This window comes from Gymnoscopelus braueri (genome assembly GCF_963280865.1).
Source record: "Gymnoscopelus braueri genome assembly, chromosome: 18".
Lineage (NCBI taxonomy): Eukaryota > Metazoa > Chordata > Actinopteri > Myctophiformes > Myctophidae > Gymnoscopelus > Gymnoscopelus braueri.
This window is the reverse complement of record NC_137618.1, coordinates 2,719,840-2,743,107: the sequence shown is the minus strand read 5'-3', so window position 1 is coordinate 2,743,107 and position 23,268 is coordinate 2,719,840. Positions and strand designations below refer to the sequence as shown.

Genomic DNA, 23,268 nt, shown 5'->3' with positions numbered 1-23,268 from the left:
AAAGTAAAAGTACTAAAATGTTTGAAAATAGCAGATCTACAAGCTCACAACGCGACGCGTTGTGAGCTTGTAGATCGGCTATTTTAAAATAGCCTAGGCATAAAATAGGGCTAAAGTGGTTAAAGTATGTTTTATAATGTCATAATTGATATCTGCAAAGTAACTAGTTACTAAAGTGTTCAAATAATTGTAGTGGAGTAAAAGTACAATATTTGCTTCTGAGATGTAGTGGAGTAGAAGTAAAAGTACTGATAATTAGAAATACTCCAGTAAAGTAAAAGCACCTCAAAATTGTACTTAAGTACAGTACTTGAGTAAATGTACTTAGTTACTTTACACCACTGGTCACCGTCTCATCAAAAACACACATAGACATTTAGCTACCGCTACTAAACACCATATATATGTCTGTGTTTATTATTGCTGCCGGGAATAATAAACACCATTCACTCACAATTTAAGACAAATTACGTTGCTGATCAAAATCTAGCTTGGCGGCGGGTTAATGTCATGTTAGAGAGTGTGTGTGTGTGTGTGTGTGTGTGTGTGTGTGTGTGTGTGTGTGTGTGTGTGTGTGTGTGTGTGTGTGTGTGTGTGTGTGTGTGTGTGTGTGTGTGTGTGTGTGTGTTACTGCAGATGAAGGGTTCTAAACTAACTGCTGAGGTTTGTGTTTTGCAGTTATTTCCTGAGTACAGAGGATGGAGCGACACAAAGGCAACTGTACAGGTACACACACACACACACACACACACACACTCACTCACTCACTCACTCACTCACTCACTCACTCACTCACTCACTCACTCACTCACTCACTCACTCACTCACTCACTCACTCACTCACTCACTCACTCACACACACGCATACGCGCACACGGAATCATTCAATATCTTATCTTGTTATGCCTTTTTTCTCCCCAATTTAGTCGTTATGCCAATTAACTCCTCTCCTCACACAAGTCTGTGTTGTCAATGCTGTCATATCCTACTGCCAGTGAGGAGCTCCCACCAGGAGGACGTAGAGCCTTCGTCCTACTTCTCCCGCACAACACTCCCAACACGCTGACAGATGCCGCCCCGCCCCCAAGCCTGTAGGATTACATGCAACGACCGATATCACCCTCCTCCTCCTCCTCCTCCTCCTCCTCCTCCTCCCCGCCCGGCTTCCCTCCCCCGAACACGGGCCAATTGTGTTCGTATAGACGCCCGACAAAGCCGGTTACACCTTGTTGGATTCGAACCCACAACCTCTGTGGTGGTGGGCAGGGACTTTACCACTGCGCCACCCGAGCACCTTAAAAAAGCAAACTTTTTTTTAGTCGCCTCACAGCTAGAAGGTCCTGGGTTCGATTCCTGCCGGGGACGCTGTGTGCACTGGGGGGCGTGTCTTCTCCTCCGCTCATCAGCGCCCACACCCTAGGTGGGGTTGGTGAAAGGGCCTACTCTGTGTGGAGTTTGCATGTTCTCCCCGTGTCTCCTAGGGTAGTTAATACCCTCACAAAAACATGTAGTAATCCTGGTCACTATACCGCCTCCCCCATGACAGCCGGGGCGCCTGATGGAGGGGAAAGGAACTGGTTGGAATAACGTGTTCCTTCCACGCGCTACGTCCAACCGGGGAAACTCCCCCCTGTCAGGTGACAAGAAGGTCAGTTGGCTCTCATGCATTGAAGGAGGCATGAGCTTGGCCCTGGGCTCCCTAGGCTGGTGGGGGGAGTGTAGCGCCCAGGATCACTTGAAAAAAGGGTTACAAAATCGTGGGGAAAAGAAAACATTTTTTAACTCAAATATTTGCTTCTGGGGTCCCTGTGTGTGTTTAACCAGAGTCTCCACAGTGGATCCGTTCCACAGACAGTGTGTGAGCTGCTTCCTGTTCAGACCTCAGTGCTCCTACTACAGCGCCCTCTTCAGCCCAGACTACCAGCATGTTCTACTCACCTGCAGAGGTACTTATCAGCACCAATTAAAACCTGTTTTTTATTAACAACACCAATGTTCATTTTGTCGACTAAAACTATGACAAAAAATGTTCGTTAACTACCTTTTTTTTTACTGAAGAAAACTGAATAAAAATGAAAATGAAATCGAAGCGAATTGTCAAGCAATGATTAAATATATTGACAATTTTGTCAACGAATAACAACTAGACTAAAATGTTAGTGAAGGTCTAGTGGAGAAGAGATCCAGTAGAACTAAGACTAGTGGAGAAGAGATCCAGTAGAACTAAGACTAGTGGAGAAGAGATCCTGTAGAACTAAGACTAGTGGAGCAGAGATCCAGTATAGAACTAAGACTAGTGGAGAAGAGATCCAGTAGAACTAAGACTAGTGGAGAAGAGATCCAGTAGAACTAAGACTAGTGGAGAAGAGATCCAGTAGAACTAAGACTAGTGGAGAAGAGATCCAGTAGAACTAAGACTAGTGGAGAAGAGATCCAGTAGAACTAAGACTAGTGGAGAAGAGATCCAGTAGAACTAAGACTAGTGGAGAAGAGATCCAGTAGAACTAAGACTAGTGGAGAAGAGATCCAGTAGAACTAAGACTAGTGGAGAATAGATCCAGTAGAACTAAGACAAGTACATATACGCTTGGTTGTGCGTGTGTGTCACACTCCGAAAATAGCTGATCTTCAAGCTCACAACGCATCTGCGACGCATTGTGAGCTTGTAGATCGGCTATTTTCGGCAGAAGCATAAGTCTGGCATTATGACGTCATCAATGCCTGCCAAAATAAATTATAATAAATCAAATTTAGTCGACTAAAACTAGACTAAACTAGACCTGTGTCAACTAAATGGATTTTTATTCAAAATAGCCCACTATGATTAAAGCTAAAATAAACATTTGCTGTCAAAATGAACACTGATTAACACATTCTGATGCATTTCTGACTGTTTTCTCCTTTTTCCTACAAACTAATGTTTCAGTGCCATTATCAGAGGCAGATGAAGTCAATGAAGAGCATCAAAACGTCCAAAATATTTTTCATACATGTTCAACCTATCTTCATATAATGGGTCCTCACTAACGCTCATTATAACATGGTACACATTCTCTCTTACTTGGTCTATGTCTCAGACGATGGCTCCCATAGCCCCAATTCTTTTACGTAAAAAAAATGTGAATTAACATTTTGGGAACGTGAAAAACCGGCGTGGCTGTTCGTGCTAATGGTCAATGGCCGTGTGCAAATACAGATCAATTGCTCCAGCCACTGAGGAGAACTGGCCAGAAGAGATTTTGGTGACAGGGAATTATTGTAAAAAGGTAAAAAAGGTAAAGGTCCTTACACACCGGGGGCGATTTTTTTCATGCGAATAATACGTTTAAAAAACAAACAAACATATAAAGTCAATGCAAGCTTCCACATCAGTTTCGCCGAGCGAAAAAGCTTTTTTCTATTTATTCGGACCAAGTCCGAATTGTGCGTATATTCGCATAATCGCCGGTGTGTAATGACCTTAAGGATAGGTTGAAAAAAAACTCAAACGAGATTGTGCCTTGATCACCATCATCAGTCACCCAAAATACTTGCTGCCAAACTGCATCTCTGGAAATGCTGTTTTTTGTTTTTTTTTCCCCAGGTCCTGGAATTCCACAAACAACTCTACACAGACTGACTGATATGACAGGTATGTGCGTTCCAAGTTGAATTTAATTTGTGCTGTCTCTCTGTCTGCGCGCCGCTCTTTCAATCTGTTGCATCAGGTGTGTGTGTGTTGTGTGTGCGTGTGCGTGTGGCCCACACGGTTGGATTGCGTTGCTGCTAAGTCTGGTTTTCTGTGCTGTGGCGTCTTACCGCCTCCAGCGTGTTCCTCTGAACAGAAAATGAGCAGCAACGCCAATCCAACATCCACTTCAGTTGTGTCCATCAAGACCAGGAATCTGTGTCATTTTAAGATTTCTTTGGCTATTTTTTTGAAAAATCGGGGAAAATGTGTGCACATCTTTGAATATATATGTTTTCAAATCTTTGCTTTTTTGGGGGGGGGGGGGGGGGGGGGGGTCCTGGAATAAAACATTTTGAGATGGGGTCCGCGGCCAAATACATATCTAATAGTTGTTTTCTAAATCCTAACAGTATGTTGCTATATCAGTGGTGCACCAAGTTTTCCAGGGACCCCCAGAGGCACAGATCGGAGTTAAAAATGTTCCTTAAAACAAATATATATATTTTTTTTTTCAAAGATTTGCAACAAAAAAATATATATGTTTTTCAAAAAATAGCAGATCTCAGGTTTTCTTTCCTTAAAGTAATGCAAGCAGTTGTTCTGTCTTTTTCTAGAGAGTGTCATGGTGGAGAAGAATGAGATGTTACAGGAGGCTCTGGTTTACAGGACCTTACCCAAGAGGGACAGGAGAACCATACACATCAATGACTTTGGTACTGGAATCTATCCACACGTTTCTTAGGGAATCATGGGCATCACTTCCTGTAGGAATGTGAATTGAATGACTGACAACCGGAAGTGATGCCCGTAATTCCATCAATGTAATATGTGGACACTGGAAACTCCTGGATAGATTAACACTAAAGGGCCAACATGCTACCAGTGGTTTAAAGTAACTACCTGCATGTACTCAAGTACTGTACTTTAGTACAATTTTGAGGTACTTTGACTTTACTGGAGTATTTCCAATTGTCTATAGTTTTACTTTAAGTAAAAGGTTACTAGTTACTTTGCAGATATAAATGATTACATTATAAAACAAACATTAACCCTTTTAGCACAATTTGATACATCTACAACTACCCACCAAAACAATAAAACTTACATCCTTGGCAGCCTGGGCGTTTGAACGTAAACCACGTCACTTACGTCTGTGGCAGGGAAGGAGTTAAAAAAAAATGTTAAATGACTATAGAGATATTGTGTACAGATTTGCGTGATATTTGGACAAATGCTGTAGGAGTAATTTAAAAAAAAATGTTTTGCAAAAAGCAGCCTCCTGGTGGCGCTATAACAGGCCAATCTGAAAAAAATTAGGCAGAAGTTCGGCTTTGGCATCCAGGGCGTGTGTGTGTGCACAGTTTCGCAGCGACCGGGCCAACGGTGCCGGAGATTAGCTGCTCACAGACATACGGAGACGTATGTCTGTGAGCAGACGGACGGACAGGGTGCAAAACATACTCTCGCCAGGCCGAAACAAAAATAAAATAAATAACTCACACAATGCATGCTTTAGTTCGAGATTTTATTTCTGTGTGCAGTAAAATAACATAGCAATGAAAACAAAATGTTTGAGTGATAAAACAGCAGTACAGCAGAGAGGATGAAATGACAGATGATGTGCCAACACACACAGTCTCACTCCCAAGAAGGCACATATGGCCTTTTGGTCAGAACCCCAGGAAGTGTTGGATGTGCAGATGAAGTCATTTGAAAAGCTTCTTTCTGTGTTCCACACAGCTCTCCGTCTGGAAATCAGCGTCCCGGCACATCTGGACGAAGCCAAGCAGCATCCTCTCCTCCTGATGTTGTACGTGAGCCACCTTCACGAGCACCCTCTACTCTGCACACACGCACGCACACACACACACACACACACACACACACACACACAGTGTGTGTGTGTGTACTTTTACTCAAGTACATTTTTTTAGCATGCACAGGCCTTTGTGGCCTGTGCATGCTAAAAAAATGTACTTGAGTAAAAGTACAAACGTATTGGCATCAAGATAGAAGTACCAAAAGTTAAAGTACTGAAATGTTTGAAAATAGCCAATCTACAAGCATGTAGATTGGTTAATGTATTAATGTAATCTAAAGTGGTTAATGTATGTCTTATAATCTAATAGTTTATATCCGCAAAGTAACCAGTAACTAAAGTTTTCATATAATTGTAGTGGAGTAAAAGTACAATATTTGCCTCTGAGATGTAGTGGAGTAGAAATAGAAGTATTGAAAATTGGAAATACTCCAGTAAAGTAAAAACACCTCAAAATTTTACTAAGTTGCTTTACACCACTGCACACAGTCAAATAATTAGTAAGAAGAAATAGCAGCTAAAATTGGTCGGTTAGTTTTTTTTTGTTAAATTAAGGATTTTGCGGTGCCGTTGCTGACGGTTGGAAACATTGTATGTCCAAAACTGTTCCTTTTTAATGATTATTAAAATCCTTGAGAAAGCAGTCGCCAAGCAGTTATGTGACTTTTTACATAACAATAAGCTATTTGAAGCTTTTCAGTCAGGATTCAGAGCACACCATAGCACTGAGACGGCATTGGTGAAGGTCACAAATGACCTCCTGATTGCATCCGATAACAACCTTCTCTCTGTACTGGTTTTGTTGGACCTCAGTGCTGCATTTGATACTATCGATCACCATATTTTGTTACAGAGGCTAGAGCATTTGGTTGGCATTAAGGGTGCTGCATTGAACTGGTTTGAGTCCTATCTGTCTGACAGATTTCAATTTGTAAACGTTAACGATACACCCTCATTACGCGAAAAGGTTAAATACGGAGTCCCACAAGGCTCTGTACTTGGACCAATACTATTTACTCTATATATGCTTCCTTTAGGTGAGATAATTAGGAAACACTCTATAAATTTCCACTGTTATGCAGATGATACACAATTATATCTATCGATGAAGCCAGATGAAACAGATCAACTGGCTAAACTTCAAGCATGTCTTATAGACATCAAGAGTTGGATGACCCGTAATTACCTACTCCTCAACTCGGACAAAACTGAAGTTATTGTACTTGGCCCTAAGCACCTCAGAGATAAACTAGCCGATAAGAATTTTAACCTAGATGGTATTACCTTGACCTCCAGGGCCACTGTAAAGAATCTGGGAGTCACGTTTGACCAAGATATGTCCTTTCAGTCCCACATAAAACAAATTTCAACAAGAGCATCTTGTCCGCTCGCCTGATTTATTGAGATCCTTTTGATTCAGTTTATTTGCATATTAGACAAACAGAATCCACTTCTTATTTGAAGTCATACTGCGTGAATTCAATTAAACAAAAGTTATTTTTGATATCATCTTTTCACAATAACCATTTAACATGAATGGGCTTTTGACAAGTTCTCTAAACACAATGAATCTTTGTCTTCTTTTTATTTTAGAGTGTCGGCCCCCCGACATTTTCTTCAACATAACGTACTGTAGGCACCGGAAATGTATTCATTTATGTATTTTGCAGTTAATAAATACCATTTCTAATTTCCTGCTGCTGCTTTCCGAAATATCCTCGGACGCTTGGACAACAGCATTCATTTTTCAGCGTTCCTTCCAATGTAGACAATATTTTTTGTATTTGTTTGTGCTAAATTCGGGGCGTACCAGATCGCTGGAGATAGTACAAGGGAAGTCGCTAAAACAGACTATACTAAAATGAAGCTTGTCTGACTTTTAACGCCAAGCAAAACAACAGAATCACGTAACAGGTAAACTGACAACGTTTAACACAAGCCCTGCCTCCCTCATTTCAGATCCAACCGTTAATCCGCCATTGACGGAGATCTCTGTTAAAAAAAATTACATCCACAAGAGGGCGCTCTAACGCAACTTAGGAATTATCCATCGACTCTGATACAAGGAATGGACGGATGTGACGTCATCCCAAAAAACGTCCCTTCCGTCCACTTTTTTTTTTTAAACGAGACATTTTCAATGGGCGATAGCAACACAATGGCCGATCGCGGTACAAAAAAAACGTGGTTCCAGTGGATAGAGGAGACCCTCCCCCACCCACCGGACACTTGTTGTTTACGTCCACGTGCACGTCGTGGCTTCTGCGGCTCTCCAAAGATCGTCAAAACAAGGTGAAAAAACGCTGGCAGCAGCGGATGCAGGGAATAATGAATTGTGTGAAACAGTCAAAATGATGTGATTCTCCTCGTCTCCTTTTTGACAGAGACAGCGCCCCCGGTGGCCAGACCGTGAGCGACCGCTTCTCCCTGGACTGGGACTCGGTTCTGGTCAGCTCAGACCACGTGATCGTGGCTCGTCTGGACGGTCGAGGCAGCGGCTTCCAGGGGCAGAGGATTCTGCATGAGCTCTACCAGAGACTGGGCTCTGTGGACGTCCAGGACCACATCGCTGCTCTGGAGTAGGTTCTTTAAAGAGGTGGTGCCATGGTTTTGCACTTTCTCTGTCTTTCATGTGTCTATGAGGTTGATAGAACTTCATTAAGCCCCCTGGTGGTGTTTTTATGGTGTTTTATATCTTCTCTGACTATTTTGAGTTTCTTCCTGGAGGCTGACACCTTGAGGGTCAAACAATATAATAGCCAATAGAAAAACAGCGCTTTAATGACGCAGTAGAAATACCCTCCCCCTCATTATCATAACACAACAGGTGTGGGCATGAGGAGGAGGAGGGACTAGGACAGGGGGCGGAGGGACTGGTTCAGGTGGGAGCAAAGCAAAATAATGCTTTTTAGCTCAAATCAAAAAGTGACACAGATGCGTCCCAGGTCTTAATGGGTTAAGTCAAACTAAATCTGAGTACTTCATCCACCAATGGTTATTTGTCTTATTAGATATTATGTTGCAAACCACCAATCCTCTCTTGTTTCCTAGATACCTGCTCAAGCTGCCCTATGTTGATGGGAAAAAAGCTGGAGTTTATGGGAAGGTAACATGGCTTATTGATCTAGCTGCTGCTTGGTTTTATTATTGATTTATATTTGAAATCGTTAAAATAATAAACCTGAATATTGTCACTGCTGGGTGGAAAAAAAGCTGTTACTTTTCCCCCCCACAAAAGTGGAAAAAGGCAAATCTTTGTGTAATAGGAATGTTTTTTTTTAATTATTATTATTAACCACTTGAACCCTAACATCACTATTTTGAGGAGAACTTTAGCCAAAAATAGCCGATCTACAAGCTCACAACGCCGCGCGATCAGCTATTTTTGGCATGTAGCGGGAGGTCCCTGCGTCATCTCTCTCTCTCAGCTAAGGGGTCCTTGGCCAGAACAACCTTGAAGACCCTGCTGTAATGTATTATTTCCATTTGTATTGTTCTTGCAGGCGTACGGTGGATTCCTCAGCACGCTGTTGCTCTTGTCTAATGGCTCCATGTTCAAGTGTGGCGTCGCCGTGGCTCCTGTAACCAACTGGAGACTCTATGGTAGGAGAACATTTAGCAGGTTTTAACGTGTAACCAACTGGAGACTCTATGGTAGGAGAACATTTAGCAGGTTTTAACGTGTAACCAACTGGAGACTCTATGGTAGGAGAACATTTAGCAGGTTTTAACAACATGTAACCAACTGGAGACTCTATGGTAGGAGAACATGTAGCAGGTTTTAACAACATGTAACCAACTGGAGACTCTATGGTAGGAGAACATGTAGCAGGTTTTAACAACATGTAACCAACTGGAGACTCTATGGTAGGAGAACATGTAGCAGGTTTTAACAACATGTAACCAACTGGAGACTCTATGGTAGGAGAACATTTAGCAGGTTTTAACAACATGTAACCAACTGGAGACTCTATGGTAGGAGAACATTTAGCAGGTTTTAACAACATGTAACCAACTGCTGGAGAGACTATGGTAGGAGAACATTTAGCATGTTTTAACATGTAACCAACTGGAGACTCTATGGTAGGAGAACATGTAGCAGGTTTTAACAACATGTAACCAACTGGAGACTCTATGGTAGGAGAACATGTAGCAGGTTTTAACAACATGTAACCAACTGGAGACTCTATGGTAGGAGAACATTCAGCAGGTTTTAACATGCAACCAACTGGAGACTCTATGGTAGGAGAACATTTAGACGTTTTTTTTTAAACAAGTCAGAATATCGGTCATCTGTCGTCTAAGTCAAGGACTCTCAGGAAACAGGCATCAGACCCAAACATCTGATTTCAGCGATCCAGTAGAAAATATCCAGTGAAATGCTATTCATGAAGTGTCATTATTCAAAGCCATGCTCATGAATCCATCACCATACCAAAGCAAAGTGTGAATAATTAGTTCCTAACTGTTCCTGATCTCTTCTGTTTTCTTCATGTAAAGACTCGGCCTTCACTGAACGATACTTTGGCTTTCCAGGCAAGCAGGACAGCAGATATCAGGTAAGGCATTAGCATGTATGCTACATTAGTATGCTAATGTAGCATGTATTTCGTTTTTTTTTTCCTTTAAAGGTAAATGTTTACTTAAATAACCACAAAGTCGTCAAGTAATCCAGTAAGCTGGGTTTACCAGACCATTATCTGACTCCTCTGGAAGAAACTTTTTTATCAAGTTGACCCAGTCCACAGACATGGTAGTCCATATCTTCTACTAGAGCAGCGGATTGCAGGGGCGCCGATTTATGATTTTGCCGGTGAGTGCTCGACCCACCAGCCCCCACCCCCACGGCGAGTCATGCTTAACCCATTGAATCCGGGGACGCATCTGTGTAATTTTAGATTTCTTTGAGCTATTAAAAAAAATAGCAGATCTACAAGCTCATATGAGCTTGTAGATCTGCTATTTATTTGAATAATCATGAAAATGCGTCCAAATCTTTGAATATCTGTTTTTCCGTAGCGAACATTTTTAACTCTGTTACAACTTCTGGGGGGGGGGGGTCCCTGGAAGAAAATATTTTGAGATGGGGGTCCGCGGCCAAAATTCATATAAATTTGGGGGTCCTTGACATGAAAAAGTTTGAAAATCACTGATTATAGCAACATATATATATATTTTAAACTAGGATTTAGAAGACATTTGTAGAATCCCCCCAGAAGCAAAGATTTGAGTTAAAAATGTTTAAAAAATATATATATTCAAAGATGTACACACATTTTCACGATTAAAAAAAATTAGCAGATCTACAAGCTCGTAGCGTGGCACTCGGTGCCGCGCTATGAGCTTGTAGAGAAATATATATATTTATGGAAGTGCACAACGCGTTCCTCTGATACAAATAATGTTCCCTATATAACACTGGGTATCATGCATCCTGCGCAGTGCGCACGTTACAAAGCATTTTAACCAATCCAACCGACGCATTCCCAGTGGGTGCTCGCTGTCTCCCGTGGGTGCATGAGCTCCCAAGCACCCATAGATCTGCTATTTTCAAATAGCTGATGTTAAAGTGCTCGGCCCATAGTCGCTTCTTTTGGGCTGGTTTTCCTAGACCCTGGTTGCTTGTTTCTCTCACAGAATCTGGCAACACTGGTCGTGGCTGGCAGGGCCAAGGAACACAGCGCAAAGAGGAGAAATAACACTAAACTGTGTAGAAAATATCAAACTGTGACAAAACAGTGGGGAGGTGCATGTGAATTACCGCTGCAATGAAATATTTAACATCCTGAATGCAAAACAGTTCTGCTATCCCACTGCACTGATGTAAATAGTGTTGTGTTCTTGGCTAGGAGGCGAGTTGTATTGTTGGCAGTAGTTCAGAGAGAGACTCCTTCATATTGTACCTCGAGACAAAGGGGCCAGCCTGACATATTTACTAGTGATGGGCATATCGATACTTGTATCGATATATCGATCGATTGTCTGAATATTGTTTGGTATCGATACGTAAAAAAATATATCGATACGTTTTAATGTACTTCCGGTTCCGGTTTACGGTCATTTCCGGTTCCGTTTATGGTACTTCCGTTTCCGGTTTACGACCATTGCCGGTCCCGTTTCCGGTTTGGTTATGTTTCCGGTTCCGGTATCGGTATCGGAAAATCTCCCCCAAAAATATCGGTATCGTATCGAATTGAAGAAATGTGGTATCGGCCCATCACTAATATTTACAATGAGGCCGATACGGAAGAGAGACAGTTCATATGAATGGCCTGTGTGGTGCTGTTTTACCCCTGCAGGTGTCAGAAGGAATATTCTCTCATTGTAAGCGGATGGGTTTTTGGACGAACTTTAGACTAGATTTTCTTACCTTAATAAAACATGTCATAAATACTATATGCTTCCAGTCGCTAGTTTAGAGTCTCCTTTCAATCATCATGATATGCGTTTTGCTAAATTATGGTCCCATTTATTCTAAAATTGACGATAAAGTAGGCTATGCTCCAGGAGGGGCGGGATGATTTGATTGACAACCTACACAATCAATAGCATTCATTCCCCGCCTCCGCTCTTGATTGACACGCTACCCAACCAATAGCATTCTTTGGGGATTGTTTTCCGGTTCTCTGGTCACGTGTCTGGTCTCAAGCAATAGCGTTTGAGTTCCGACGTGCCCAATGGTATATATTAAAGATGGCGGATTGCACGTTCCCGAACAATCGGCTTCATTTACGGTCTGTAGAAACCAATGGGTGACGTCACCGTTCCCTTCGTCCATATTTTTTACGGTCTATGGTTGAGACTCACAAGGGAGTTCTGTTTGCAGGATGACTGGAGGAGACTGTATTTATGTGCTCTGTATGAGTAAAGGATGTTGGATAGGTCACAGCGTAGGGCTGGAATCCTTTAGGATTTTAACGATTCTGGTTCCTTAATGATTCACTCTTAACCCATTTAGACCACGAACCCTATGTCTCTTCATCACACAGTGTAGTTACAGTGATAACTCTTCATTAAATGTGTCTAGTGGTGAAAAGTAACTAAGTACATGTACTCAACAGTACTTTACTTAAAGGGCAAGACCACTTTAGTAGAGGTTTGGGTTGTGTAGTTACCTTGCCATGATGTAACTCCAAAGGTGGGCAAGAAATAAAAAATAATTGCTCCATTGATTAGAAATTGATAATTCAAAATATGCTCCTCATTGACTTATATTGTACGGTAAAACAGCTCTCAAAGTCACTCTTTTAGCACATAAACGAACGCAAACAAAGTTGATTCAGACAATATAGAACATCACCGAACCCAGTACTGTTTCTTTTTTAAATAAAAATGTCAACTTCCTGTTGATTTTGCCATTTTTAATAAGTAGAAAACCTGGACTGGATCTGCGGATCCGGATCCAGATCTTCAAATAGTAAAATCAACAGGAAGTTGACATTTGTATTAAAAAAATAAACAGTACTGGGTTTGGTGATGCTCTATATTGTCTGAATCAGATTTGTTTGTGTTCATTTATGTGCTAAAAGAGTGACTTTGAGAGCTGTTATACCATACAATGTAAGTCAATGAGGAGCATATTTTTGAATTATCAATTTCTAATCAATGGAGCAATTATTTTTGATTTCTTGCCCACCTTTGGAGTTACATCATGGCAAGGTAACTACACAACCCAAACCTCTACCAAAGTGGTCTTACCCTTTAAGTCCAATTTGATAGATTTAGATTATTATTACAAAACATACAGTAACCACTTCAGCCCTATATACATTTCAGCCATTTGAAAATAGCAGATCTACAAGCTCACAATGCGTCGCATTGTGAGCTTGTAGATCGGCTATTTTCAAAAGATTTGTATACATTTGAAAACGTGAAATGGGACATTCTGCATAATGAGTACTTTCAACTTTTGGTAATTTTAAGTACATTTTGATGCCAATACTTTTGTACTTTTACTCAAGTAAGTTTAGAATTCCGGACTTTTAATTGTAATGGAGTATTTCTACATTGCGGTATTGATACTTTTACTTAAGTAAAACACAATGTGAGTACTTTTTCCCACCACTGAACGTGTCCTCCACAGATCTCCAGTCTGCTCAGTAACGTCTCTGATGCGACCGTCCAGCGGAAGCTTCTCATCATCCACGGCACCGCGGACGGTGAGAGAAGCAACCGGCTCGTCCTCTGAGCCCATTAAGACTTGAGGCCCATTCTACACATTCCTTCTAAACCAGGAACACTTTTAATTGTGCCACAAGGACCCCCAAAATTATATGTATTTAGCCGCAGACCCCCCCCCCCAGGAAGAGAAGATTTGTGTTAAAAAAAATATATATATATATATGTGTATATTATTATTATTACTTTTTTTTTTTTTTTAAGAATTTTCAGAACCCAAGATATCGTGATCCGAAGATTTGCTGCTCCATTCACTTCTTGTTTAACTTATTATTATAATTGCTGGCACAGTATGAACATATTTTTTTTATTTCATTGGCACTGAAAGAGTTAATAAACGCGTTTTTTTTGTGAAAGATTTTTCACAAAAAATAATCAGCAGTATCAGATGTACAAGCTCGCAGCGCTGCTTGTACATCATTAAATGCTTTCCCGGTTTTCATTGTTCGCAAATAAAATGTGAACTAGAAGTAGAAGTGCAACAGTTAATCGAATTAATCAATTTAATTGATAAAAAGATATATATATTGCTTAACAATTGATCCCTATTTTGGGTATATCAGTATAGGAGAAAACACAAAATAAATGTACATCCACTATTTTCACAATTTTTGCTTGATACTATTGTGTGACAAAGTATAAAATAGTGAAAAAGGGATCGATAGCATAATCGCTCAGAAAATGATGGACAGTTGCAGCCCCACAGACCAAGTAATACTAAATACTGGCATAACTGTGTATGTGTCACATTTATATAATATTTAAATAAATAAAAAAAGACGTGAAAATCTCATTACTTTGCTGCTTTAAACTTTCTTAACTACACAAGAAAAAAGAAATAAAACACAGAACTCTACACGTTCTATATGAAATGATTGCCAGGAGGAGTCACGGTGCCAGAGCGTGATGAATCCAATGTAATTGTCTCTCTCTCTCTCTTTTTCTCTGTTCTCCGTTCCCACAGCGACCGTTCACTTCCAACATTCTGCTGAGCTGGTGAAACTGCTGTCGACATCAAACGCTAACTACACGCTGCAGGTGACCGACCGAACAGCGCCGCTCCATCCCTGAGCCGACCACCCCCCCCACCGTTTAATTCCACCCAATAAAAGAAAGAAGGGCCTCTCCGTGTTCCATTTATAATTCAGACAGACCCCCCCCCCCCCGTTACCCTCTCCGCTTTAAATCATCCTTTTTAATCCTTTCAATCCGGCGAACGCATCTGTGTCATCTTTTGATTTTAGCTATATGACCATTATTGTAAACTTTGGCTATTCATAAAATAGCAGATCTACAATCTCATAGCGCGTCACTTCGTGCCGCGCTATGAGCTTGTAGATCTGCTATTTATGCTATGACCTCAGGCCGATTCTACGAAATGTCTTCTAAATCCTAACAGTTTTTTTAAACCTATGTTGTAACATAGTTTTTTTTAAACCTATGTTGCTATTATATCAGCGGTTCTCAAACCACAAAATCATATGTATTTGGCCGCGGACCCCCATCTCAAAATATTGTGTGTGTGCCCCCCCCCCCCCCCCCAGAAGCAAAGATATGAGTTACAAATGATCGCTTTAAAAAGTATATATAGGCCTATTCAAAGATTTGCACAAATGTTGAACATTTTTCAAAAATAGCAGATCTCATAGTGCGGCACTCAGTGAGCTTGTAGATCTACTATAAGATAACGGTTTAAGTGGACAGAGATGTGTTCCCGGTTTTAATGGGTTAATTCAGGATTGATAAAGTGGGAGAGAATGGTTTTCCCCGCAGCATGGAGTCCCAACCTCTCTGTGTTTTAGGAGAGACCGGTGTGGGTATGAAGGGAAAGGTGTTGCACCATTGGGAAGGGAGGCGTTTGATAGTATTTCATTATATAAACCCAGGCAATAAATCCATGTTTCATTGAAGCATTTGGTGGAATGGATGTTTCATATCGTCACTGTCGGGTGTATGTCCAAAACCATTCAGTTTTTATTGTTTGAGAAACAATTACAGAGGGGTCTGCTACGGTAGGTACCCTCACAAAAAACATGCAGTAATCCTGGTCTCTATACTGCCTCCCCCTGGTCAGCCGGGGCGCCTGATGGAGGGGAAAGGGACTGGTTGGAATAACGTGTTCCTTCCACACGCTACGTCCTACCGGGGAAACTCCCCCCTGTCAGGTGATAAGAAGCTACGTCCTACCGGGGAAACTCCTCCCTGTCAGGTGATAAGAAGCTACGTCCTACCGGGGAAACTCCCCTCTGTCAGGTGATAAGAAGCTACGTCCTACCGGGGAAACTCACCCCTGTCAGGTGATAAGAAGCTACGTCCTACCGGGGAAACTCACCCCTGTCAGGTGATAAGAAGCTATACGTCCTACCGGGGAACCTCCCCCTGTCAGGTGATAAGAAGCTACGTCCTACCGGGGAACCTCCCCCTGTCAGGTGATAAGAAGCTATACGTCCTACCGGGGAACCTCCCCCTGTCAGGTGATAAGAAGCTACGTTCTACCGGGGAACCTCCCCCTGTCAGGTGATAAGAAGCGGTCTGCTAACTCCTCATGCGTTGAAGGAAGCATGAGCTCAGTTCGTGGCTCTCCCCAGGCTGGCAGAAGGAGAGTAGCGCCCAGGATTAGAGCTTAGGCAATTGGCACCGGGTGAAACAAGGGTTAAAAAAAATCATGGGATAAAAATGTGAGCTGTTCTTACAAGTGGGGAACTTGTAGATCTGCAATTTTCACTCCTTTTGTGTGACACTCTTGCGTGATGAATTGAGCATTAATTTATGAAAAAAGAAAGAAGAAGAAGTTGAAATATGAAGAGATAAAAGGTCTCTGCCTGACAGTGACAATATACAGATGTAGATTTTGGCAACCTGTGTCTCCTGGCAGAGTATCAAAGTCACTCATTTGCAATTAGATGCACATTAGTGCATCTGACACTTAAGATTTAATTTCAAGTACATTTTTACAACTTACGGTGAATCGTACTGTGTAGACCGCTGTCGCCCGGGGCAACTATAGCTTTTCGTTATTTTTCCAGCTCACATCACGAGGCGCTGTGAGCTTGTAGATCTGCTATTTTCAAAACGTCTTGAAACTAAAATATTTGAAATACGTTTGAAACGTTTTAAATACACAAATCTTAAATGGGGGTCCTTGACACACAATAGTTTAAGATGGCGGTCCACGGGCAACAAATACATAGTACTTGTATGGGGGTTGATGACATGAAAATGTTTAAGAACCACTAGTTCAAACTGCATGTTGGAAGCAAGCCCAAGCATGCAACTACCAGTGGTGGAAAAAGTACTCAGATATTTTACTTAAGTAAAAGTATCAATACTGCAATATAGAAATACTCTGTTAAGTAAAAGTCCGGAATAAAACATGTACTGGAGTAAAAGTACAAAAGTATTGGTATAAAATATACTTAAAGTAGGCCTACCAAAAGTAAAAGTACTAAAATGTTCTACAAGATGTAAAATGTTCTACAAGCTCACATGCGTCGCGATGCGACGCATGTGAGCTTGTAGATCGGCTATTTTCAAATAGCCTATTTATCAAATAGGGTTAAAGTGGTTCATGTACGTTTTATAATATAATAATTGATAATTGCAAAGTATCTAGTAACTAAAGTTTTTAAATAATTGTAGTGGAGTAAAAGTACAATATTTGGTAGAAGTAGAAGTACTGAAAATTGGAAATACTCCAGTATAGTAAAAAATACCTCAAAAATGTACTTAAGTACAGTACTTGAGTACATGTACTTAGTTACACCACTGGCAACTACCCTCTAGTCTAGAAACAAGAAAAAACAGGGCCAAAGTCACTTATAATAAGCAGACGTGGCAACACTGGTCACCAGTCATATGACACCTGTAAACATGCTAAATGCTAAAGCTAAAATGCTCTGTTTGTCTGGTTCAGATCTTCCCGGATGAAGACCACGACATGGCTTCAGTCCAGAGCCGGTACTACATGCAGAGTTCAACGCTCAACTTCTTCAGGTCCTGTTTCCAGGAGGAGAACCCCGTCCCCACCACGTCCAAGGAAGACGACTAGGCTCCTTCTATCAGAGCAGTGCTTCTCAAAGTGGGGTCCGGGGACCCCCGGGGGTCCTTGGGGTTAATATAGCGTCACAATAATTTTAACCACTTTAAACTTTTATACTTTTGGCTATTAAAAAATAGCAGATATATAAGCTCATGGCGCGGCACTGAGTGCCGCGCCATGAGCTTGTAGATCTTGTTTTTTTTGCTTGTAGATTTTATTTTATTTTTATTGTGGAAAATTTGTGCAAATCTTTGAATATATATAAAATTTTAAAGCAAACATTTGTAACTCAAATCTTTGCTTCTGGGGGGTCCCTGGAACAACATATTTTGAGATGGGGGTCCGCGGCCAAACACAGATTATTTTGGAGGCCCTTGACATGAACAAAGTTTGAGAACCACTGATATTATAGCAACGTAGGTTTTTTCAGAAAACTGTTAGTATTTAGAAGACATTTGTAGAATCCCCCAGAAGCAAAGATTTGAGTTAAAAAATATTCGCTTTAAAAAAATATATATATTCAAAGATTTTCACAAATTTTCCAAAAAAAAAATCCCCAAAATTAGCAGATCTACAAGCTCATAGTGCGCTATGAGCTTGTATATCTGCTATTTTTGAATAGCCAAAGAAATCTTAAAATGACACATTTCAAGGGGAGTCCTTGAAACGTAGAAGTTTGAGAACCACTGCGATAGAAGGACGTGAGAATTAAATTAAAGAAAAACCTGTTATTTATTTTTACATGTCGAAGGACACATAGTTATTTTCAGAACTTCTGTATTCTACTACAAGGCCAAGGGGTCTTCAGCAGGAGGTCCGGGACCCCTAGGGGGTCCTCAAGGGTTACTACAGGGGGGTCCGCGAAATCTGTGTGTGATTGGATAACGTTTTTGCATTAACCACTAGCATCCATATACTGAAGAGAACTTTAGCCAAAAATAGCAGATCTACAAGCTCACAATGTGCTGCAGCGCGAGGCGCTGTGAGAGCTCGTAGATCTGCTGTTTTCAGCAAAGAGGTTTGGTGTAGAGGGAAAAAAGAGAAGACTAAGTACAGAGTGAAAGGGCAAGTCTGAAAATATACTTAAAGGGGTAGTTCACCCCAAACATGACGGGGTCCCTGCTTCATCTCTTCCTCAGCTAAGGGGGTCCTTGGGCCGAAAAAGGTTGAAGACCCCTGATCTACTGTGATCTCCTACCACTCCATGTTCACCAAACCATCTCTGCGGGTGCCTTTATACATCATCTCAACATCATGATTCAACCGGTGTGTTCTATTGGTATACATGAGATTAACCTGCATATTAAACAATTAAACCCCCTATACTTAGTCTGGGGTCAGAAAACCCCAGACCACAGAAAATCCACTGAATGTTCAAAGTTCAGATTGTTTGGGTGTAATTGAGGTCATAAAACCCCCCAAAAAACATTTAAAAAAAAAAAAAAAGTGAAAATGAATGTTCAAAAAAAGTAAAAATGAAAGTTGGGGCAAAGTTTGCCCCAACTTTATCAACCCACAGAATAACGACAAAACACCTACTGAGACCCGTGGGTAGGTCAGTATCTCACCTCTTTAGACCAATCAATAGTCTGATTAAACGTGATAATGTCCCATTCAGTGCATTGACAGCATCCGAAGCCACAGCTGCCGAATCCCGCAACATGTCTTGGAACCAGTGTTGATTTCGTCGACTAAAACTATGACGAAAAACTTTCGTTGACTACCTTTTTTCACTAACTAAATAAAAACTATGATGACTAAAACTAAGACTAAATATATTGACAATTTAGTCAACAAATAAAAACTAGACTAAGATGTTAGTGCAGAAGAGATCCAGTAAAACTAAAAGACAAGTCATTTTATGTTAGGTTGCGCTCCGGTGTTGCGCTCTGAAAATAGCCGATCTACAAGCTCAGAACGCGTCGCAGCGCAACACGTTGTGAGCTTGTAGATCGGCTCTTTTCAGCATGCAAAACCGAGTGTAAAATCAGCCATTAGGCCGTCCGTCATCAAGGCACCGCCAAAATACGTTTAAGTCGACTAAATCAACTGTAGATTTAGTCGACTATAATCTTTTGGTATTTAGTCGACTAAAACTAGACAAAAACTATAACATTTCAGATGACTAAAATATGACCAAAACTAAACAGAATTTTATTCAAAAGACTAAATGACTAAAACTAAATCAAAATGTGTTGTCAAAATCAACACTGCTTGGAACTCACCGCTTGATAGTTGAACACACTCAGAGGAAGGAGAGGAACGAACGTGTTAGTTATTATTATGAAGACACTTTGGTTGGAGAGACTAATTCTCTCAAGAACAGATTCTGCTCTCCGCTTGAATCTGTCGGGGGGTTCGTCATAACGTGTACGCACTGGCTTACAAGTGGGCGTGCCTTCAGAGCTTTACCCAATCAAATGTAGTGGCCGGTATTTACTGTCTGTGCTCTCGCTTCCCACTGAAAACAAACCGAAACTCATTTAACAATAGCGTCCTCGGAGCAGACAAAACCACGGAAAGATATTCACATTTTAACTTTAACTTTAGCTCTTTCATCATAGAAACAAGTGGGCTTATAACCAAAACCATCCATGTTCTCTGGGAGAAATGGTGTTAGTGTTCCGTGTAGAAATATTGTTAGTGGGAATGAAAACATAGGCGCACCACCGGAAGTGTAGCGCTGAGGGCAGACCAAAAACCCCGGTTTCTTTGCGCACTGGTGCTACGTTGAGCTCCTCCCAAAGCCAAGTGAAAGAGTAAAAAACAGCAGAGGGCGCTGTTTTTCCTTTTTATTTGGCGATGGGTTCCCAGATTGGGAGAGACCAACAACTGCTACTTAGGCTGGTAAACACAGACATCCTCTTTTACATTTATATTGGAATCCCACCCAGGGTTAGGGCAGTTCTATTATGGGGACACTGCATCTGACTGCATCTCCCCCACGGCAGTGGTGGACGAAGTACTCACATGTTTTACTTAAGTAAAAGTATCAATACTGCAATGTAGAAGAAGTATCCGTTACAAGTAAAAGTCCGGAATTCAAAATGTATTTCAGTAAAAGTACAAAAGTATTGGCATCAAAAATGGATCGCAAGTTTTCAAATGTATAAATGTCCTTTTGAAAATAGCAGATCTACAAGCTCACAATGTGTCGCATTGCGAGCTTGAAAATCGGCTATTTTCAAATGGACGAAATGTATATAGGGCTGAAGTGGGTAATGTATGTTTTATAATAATAATCAATCTGCAAAGTAACTAGTAACTAAAGTTCAGTATTGGAAGTTGGAAATACTCAAGTAAAGTACAAATACCTCAAAATTGTACTAAAGTACTTAAGTAAATCTACTTAGTTACTCTCCACCACTGCCCAAGGGTAGTTTTATATGCAAGGACACCTCACCTCCCCCGCGGTAACACAAGAGAATGCTGTTCATAATAAATGTTTGTTTCATCAATTATTTGCAGATGCTATATCTAGACAAACTAAACGAATAGTGACCACAGGTAGGTATAGTATCTGTTACCATCAGGGAATATGAAAGATACCATAGACTCTATTAGTGTCCAGACATTGCATGAGTTTATTATCTAAGTCTTTTTGATAACCAACGTTATGTTCTTCTTTAAGACTGAAAATCTATATTTCACCCGGAAACATGATTCCATTGCTGCCAAGAAAAACATAGTTTTGGTTGGCTGGTGTCACTGCTTTGTATACATGTAACATCCCAGAAAAATGTGAAGAAAGAAATGTATATAATATATTTTATTTTAGCCCATTAAGACCGGGAACGCATCTGTGTGTCATTTTTAGATGTCTTTGGCTATTCAAAAATAGCAGATCTACAAGCTCTACAAGCACCGGGCTATAAGCTTGTTGATCTGCTATTTTTGAAATAGCAGATCCCCCCAGGAGCAAAGATTTGAGTTAAACATGTTTGCTTTAAATATATATATATTCAAAGTTTTGCACACATTTTCACAATTTTTCTAAAATAGCAGATCTACAAAATGTATCTGATATTTTTGAATAGCCAAAGCAATGTTAAAATGACACAGATGCGTTCCCGGTCTAGGGCAGAAGGACAACAGAGAAAGGAGGGTAAATAAACCAGGCTTTGTTGTATGTTAGTATAGTGTAAGACTTTGTACATAATAAGAGCATTCCATTCATCTGATCGTTCTATTACTCTCATTCTGTCAAACATCAAACGCCACAATTGTGATTCAGACCAGTGGTTGTAAAAAGTACTCAAATGTTTTACTTAAGTAAAAGTATCAATACTGCAATGTAGAAGTACTCTGTTAAAAGTAAATGTCCGGAATAAAAAATGTACTTGAATAAAAAAGAACAAAAGTATTGGTATCAAAATGTACTTAAAGTACCAAAAGTAAAAGTACTAAAATGTTTGAAAATAGCAGATCTACAAGCTCACAACGCGTCGCAAAGTGAAGCGTTGTGAGCTTGTAGATCTGCTATTTTCAAACAGCCTAGGTATAAAATAGGAGGGACAGCGAGTGCATTTTCCGGCAGCGGCAGCTTCCGCGGAGCTTCCGCGGAGCTGCCGGCGGCGCCAGCTTTGGGAGTGTGCTGCGTTTGTGTAACGCAGTCCCCACCAATATTATTTACGATTCTGTGCCTATCGGTACATAACTCGGACGGCGCTTAGTCGACTAGTAGACCATCGGCCGGTCGTCGCGGGCACTCGCGCCTGGAGGCGCTCGGGCGCGACTCCTTGGCCTCAAGGTCTACTGAGTCGGCGCGCCTCCGTCATGGTCCAAAACTATACTTTATCGGCGGAAAAAATAAGTTGACTGCCGCTCCTCCACCGGCAGTTCCGCGGCAGTTCCGCTGCACCGCCGGCAATCACTGCCGCTCCTCCACCGGCAGTTCCGCGGCAGATCCGCTGCCGTAAAATGCACTCGCTCCTTCTGTAAAATAGGGCTAAAGTGGTTAATGTGTGTTTTATAATGTAATCGTTTAAACCTGCAAAGTACTAAATACTAAAGTTTTTAAATTATTGTAGTGGAGTAAAAGTACAATATTTGCCTCTGAGAAGTAATGGAATAGAAGTAAAAGTATAGACAATTGGAAATACTCCTGTAAAGTAGAAGTACCTCAAAATGATACTTGTAATGTAAGTGAAGTACTTGAGTAAATGTACTTAGTTACTTTACACCACTGATCCAGACTTGGAGATATAATTGTTCTACCAAATCGCTTGCTTCTACCATAACGCTGTTCACCTGCATTATAGCATACATTATCATTCAAATGTCCTCCGTTTGTATATTTGGGTAAAACTTTGTACACTGAAATAAAATGATTAAATCATACTGCATTAAATACTGTACTGAATCATTTTTGAGACGAGTTTGACTGAAATAATCGTTGCCTTAGAGCAGTGGTTCTCAACCTTTCAATTACTTTTGACGCAGAAACGATGTAATTTATTTTCTTTTTTATTTTAGCTGTACAAAAAAAAGGTCTTAAAAGTCATTAAATTGTAACTTTAGAAATGTGCAGATACCCTGTATTATACTGTATGTTGGTCTGTT

The 23,268-nt window shown here is 40.8% G+C and overlaps 1 protein-coding gene across 1 annotated transcript in view; it reads left to right on the top strand.

The window, feature by feature from the left end:
• The window catches only part of LOC308105817 (inactive dipeptidyl peptidase 10-like), a gene marked incomplete at both ends in the record, with an annotated part of 142,989 nt that extends 125,274 nt beyond the window's left edge, over positions 1-17,715 (top strand). The window contains 12 exons of the mRNA XM_080456742.1: positions 679-726; positions 1,825-1,946; positions 3,584-3,631; positions 4,285-4,383; positions 5,411-5,480; positions 7,874-8,068; positions 8,541-8,595; positions 8,993-9,092; positions 9,990-10,048; positions 13,573-13,648; positions 14,632-14,705; positions 17,581-17,715. Of these exons, the coding sequence (XP_080312868.1) occupies positions 679-726; positions 1,825-1,946; positions 3,584-3,631; positions 4,285-4,383; positions 5,411-5,480; positions 7,874-8,068; positions 8,541-8,595; positions 8,993-9,092; positions 9,990-10,048; positions 13,573-13,648; positions 14,632-14,705; positions 17,581-17,715 (1,081 nt within the window). The remainder of the gene's footprint in view (positions 1-678; positions 727-1,824; positions 1,947-3,583; positions 3,632-4,284; positions 4,384-5,410; positions 5,481-7,873; positions 8,069-8,540; positions 8,596-8,992; positions 9,093-9,989; positions 10,049-13,572; positions 13,649-14,631; positions 14,706-17,580) is intronic.
• Between the last annotated feature and the right edge of the window lie 5,553 nt (positions 17,716-23,268).